We start from the raw sequence: 4,499 nt of genomic DNA, 5'->3' as shown, positions 1-4,499 counted from the left end.
GAGACCGTGGAAGCCACTTACAAAGCAAACCCGGAGGCGTACCTGTGTAGTGCGGATCCAGCTGCGGTGTCGGCCGCGTTAAGGGTGGTCTTTATGCTGTCCTCGCCTTCCAGGTGTGGGACTGACCAAAGCACTATGAGTCGCTTCGTGTTGTCAGGGCTCAAGTGCGCCAAAACACCTATGGTGAAAAATAATCCGAAGGAAATACTCGTTAGAGGAAAGTAACAGCTTAATAAATTAGTCAAGTATTACTGAAACCTGAAAAAAATTGCAATCTTTCAGCATTATGTCACAGGGAAGATGTTCTTACCAAATTATAAGCTAGAAAGTAATTGAACTCAGGAGTCCTGGTTAATCAGGTGTATTGTATGCTTAACTTGCATGTACCACTGTCCAATCCATGAAATAGATGTTTTTCTCTAGGGAAGGATATTTGTAGGGTTGAGAACTGGAAATTGAACTGCTTTAAAAATATAAATCAACTGATGTGTTGTGTTCCGTTTCAATAGAAATCCTGTTAAAAAATGAAGGTGTACAACTTTCTGTCTTGATTCTGTTTTGGCAGTCACCCCTGGGAAACAGTAACAACGGCTGCCATGCAGAAATACCCAAATCCCATGAACCCCAGCGTGGTTGGAGTCGATGTCCTGGACAGACACGTAGACCCCGGTGGGAAGTTGCACAGCCACAGGCTCCTCAGTACAGAATGGGGAATACCCGCCATTGTGAAATCGGTACGTGTTGTATTGTAGAGCTTGAAAAGGATGCCGGAGGGAGGGGAAACTTGTGAACCAGGTGTTGTAATAGACATGTATCATTTCATAACTTTAATGGTTTAAAAAGACAAGCATTTATCTATCGGGAAAGCTCAATAGCAATACACATAGTGACTTCCTGATAGCCAAAAATTGCCTAGACGTTAGATTGCTTCCATCTTGAAAATGAGATCTACCTCAATACCTTAATAGTTTTATTTTAAGCTAAACCCTAATTCTGTTGTCTTGGTGTCTGTTCAATACAATGACCACTACTTATGCATTTCTAGGCACTAAAAAAATTGCAAGTGTTTAGCATAATTAATTCCATATACATTTGCCTGTCTTCTAGCTCATTGGCACGTGCAGAACAAAGACATATGTTCAGGAGCACTCTGTTGTTGACCCAGTGAAAAAAACAATGGAGCTTAAATCCAGCAATGTAAGTAGCTGTGTTTATGCAATTGAAATAGATTACAGATTATAATAATTCCTTGTAAATTTGAAAAGGAAAATCATCTTGAAAATGACTTGAAAATTGCATTAGAACAATACAAGTTAAAGGTTTAGAGTTGACTGTTCTGTTTTTCAGAAAGGAGCTACTAGGTTTTTAGAATTTGTCAGGACCAAAGCATCTGAACATACTAATGAGCAGGATAGCAGTAGTTTGGGAGGGGTGGTGTTAAGAAAAAAAATTTAAAAGCCATTTGGTGTACACTGTCACCATTTCCTAATCATGCAACATTTTGCTCTTTGTACTACTCCATCTGTCTGATCCCACTGTTGAAATGTTCTTATAAATGTGGTACTGTATATTGGTGAATGGTCCAAAAACTTAAGGAAAGAGAACTAGATCAGCAAATGCTGAACTTGGAGATTTCTCTATCTTGTTCTATAACCCTAATACTTGCAGGAAAAGTATAATGTTTAAATCAGGTATAAGCATGAGTTTTGAATCTGCAGTTTTATTTACTACATTCCTTTAATAATCTTGTCTTATATTCTACAGATTTCATTTACAAACCTAGTGTCAGTAGATGAGAGGCTTGTCTATAAACCACACCCTCACGAACCAGACAAGTAAGTACCTCTTTGTTCTGAGATTGCCCTGAAGTACTGCAGACTTTGGCTTTGAAAATTCCCATGTTTTCCCTTGAACAGAAGATGAGGTTTACATCAGCTTTGTTATGGTAACTTGTCTAAAAAAGAATTAAATGGACTGTCATTTTTTCCAGTGACATTGCTTCTGCAGAGCACTACTGGGAAACTTGCTGTCATGCTATGATGGAGTCCAATTCAGATCAGCTTTTCAGGGCGTTGTCCTGTGTCCTATCTGTAACTGAGTTTGTATACGTCTTCAGTTACCAGCTCCTTATTTCCGATCTCTTCATCAGCCTGAGCACAGAACCTGCCTTTAGTCTATAATTTTGGAGGTTTGGGGTTTGGTTTTTCTTTTTTAAGGCAACTTTAGAGCTTGCTGAGTCTGTACTCCTGGAACGAGTGTAATTCTGAAGGATCTTTCTAGGGATTCTAACATAAGAGGTTTTTTTCTCTCATGACAGTAAGAAATGTTAAATCCCTATTGTTGAAGGGGATGTCTTAATACTGTTTTCCCAGTATACCTTCACTCCAAATCTGCTGTTTCCACTCTTAACTTGCTGCTGCTGAAGACGAAAATAGTTGAGTGCCACAAAGGTACACTTGGACTTAGTAAGGACTCTTGGTTTTTATTTTTGAGTCAAAACATAAAGCAGTTAAGCACTGTGGAAGTGAGTTGTGTTTATGGGGCAAGAAGTTCTGTGTTATACAGCGAAGCTGATGAGGGAATGTACTTGTTGGGGAGGAGCAAGTTGCTTTCATCAATGCGTTCTTTTTTAAACTACTCAGAATAATTCAGTTTCCTGCTCTCTATTTCAGAACTATTTTGACACAAGAAGCAATAATATCTGTAAAAGGTGTCAGTCTCAGCAGTTACCTAGAAGGGCTGATGGCAAACACAATTTCCTCCAATGCTAAAAAAGTAAGTGTGACCCTTGTATAAAATCTGTGACCACTGGCTAAATGACAAAGGGAATAAAAATCTCTATTTTACTTTTTGGCTTTGTCAGCGATCTTCGGAAGGGTCCGCATAGTTCTGCCTTTACTGTAGAGACTGAATGCTCAGCTTGCTGAACTTCCTCTTTTTTTTCCTCTTGTGAATGGAAGTAATGTTATTATTGGCAAAGCTTTCTGAATCTTCACTGGAAAAACATCTCCACTCACTTAACAGCCTGGCGCTGTCATTCTTTTGCTGCCCTCTTGATGCCTTCTACTAGTTTTTGCTATTGGAAAAGGATATACATCGAGACAGATGTGAAGTAGTTACGTGGGAATAATGAAGTGGTGTTTTAGTTGAGAGTCTGTCCTCTGGGAATCCAAAGTTGTCTTGAGTTCAGCCTCAAGAATGATAAAACAATCTGGATAAAAAGTCTTCTGTGGTTCATAACGTGAGCACTGCTGACATAAGGAATTTTTTCGTGAGATGTAAGGCAGTACCTGTTCCTGCAGTACTCCGGTTATTGAAGTAAAAAATATCAGAAAGGCACGTATTTCTGTACCTTTTCCTCCTTTTTCAACTATTGTGTCTTTAGTCATTTTCAGTAAGACAGGGTTTAACCTATTTACTTATTTGCGAAGATTTACACACGTATAAACTTTTCTTTAACTGTAGGGCCGCGAAGCATTGGAATGGGTAATTAATAGACTGAATGCTGAAATTGAAGAGCTCACAGCTTCAGCAAGAGGAACCATGAGGAATTCAATGGCAGCAGCAGCATTTGTAGAGAAATGATACTAAATATATCTGTATTACTAACGAGACTTAACAATCTGAAGCTTCTCTCCAAACCTAAATACATGTATCCTTTGTTATTTAAAGGCATACCTGTGTATTAGGCATGTTTCAAACTTAATTTGGAGAAAAGATGAATTCTTACTAATGAGGCTGATGCGCAAAGCCTAGTTAATATATTGGTTCAGCTGGACCGAATTTTGGTTACAGATGAAGAAATAATTTTCAAGTATTGTTCCTGTATTTACATGAACACTAACTTATAATGTTTTCAGATATGAAACAGCCTCATTTAGCGATGAGGCTGCATATGGTGGAGGAGATTGGCATGTTAGGTTAACTTCTGTGGAATTTTTATTTTTGTGTGACTTGTGGACTACCTCTTTTGGGACCAAGCCCAAAATTAAGCAGAATGGTTTGTTCCAGCATTGTTCTGTTCGTTGATTTTTGATAGTTGTGTGATACAACTTGGTTTAATAGAAAGTTTATTACTTGACGCTTGAAATATAAAAGTATGTACAAAATATTTTTTGATAAGCTTTTTAACTTGTTTGGTTGAGCTAACATGGTACTCAAATTGTTTTTCAGTCAATATAGGTAAAACATACAAAGTGTCTCTTATCTGCTAAGACCTAAATTCTCTTCCTAAATGCGACATTAATGAGCTGGGTATGCAGTAATTTAAAATAAAATTTTATCTTAAACTTCTAGAGTAAGTATCTCCATTTCTAAAAGCCCGTTAAATAAAGGGGTACAATAAGCATAGAGCCTTAGAATCTTGAAAGCTGCTAGGGCATCTAAGAATAGTAGGTGTTCACTTCAAAATTTCAAAGAACCATTTAAAGGACTAAAAAACATTTGTGAAGTTGGCTAAAGAGATGCCTAAACATAAGAGGAAGTGATATTAAAGAATG

General features: G+C 37.7%; 1 protein-coding gene across 1 annotated transcript; it reads left to right on the top strand.

The window, feature by feature from the left end:
• Positions 1–524: 524 nt before the first annotated feature.
• LOC104071420 (protein slowmo homolog 2-like) lies at positions 525–4,161 on the top strand. The gene is given in 6 exon segments (XM_009581780.1): positions 525–734; positions 1,108–1,197; positions 1,765–1,835; positions 2,673–2,775; positions 3,466–3,532; positions 3,535–4,161. Coding segments are annotated over 6 exon segments (696 nt in total). The 3' UTR covers positions 3,690–4,161.
• The last annotated feature ends 338 nt before the right edge of the window (positions 4,162–4,499 follow it).

This window comes from Fulmarus glacialis, unplaced genomic scaffold (assembly GCF_000690835.1).
Source record: "Fulmarus glacialis isolate BGI_N327 unplaced genomic scaffold, ASM69083v1 scaffold44667, whole genome shotgun sequence".
NCBI lineage: Eukaryota > Metazoa > Chordata > Aves > Procellariiformes > Procellariidae > Fulmarus > Fulmarus glacialis.
The sequence above is the reverse complement of the archived record's forward strand: the minus strand, read 5'-3'. Positions and strand labels throughout refer to the sequence as shown.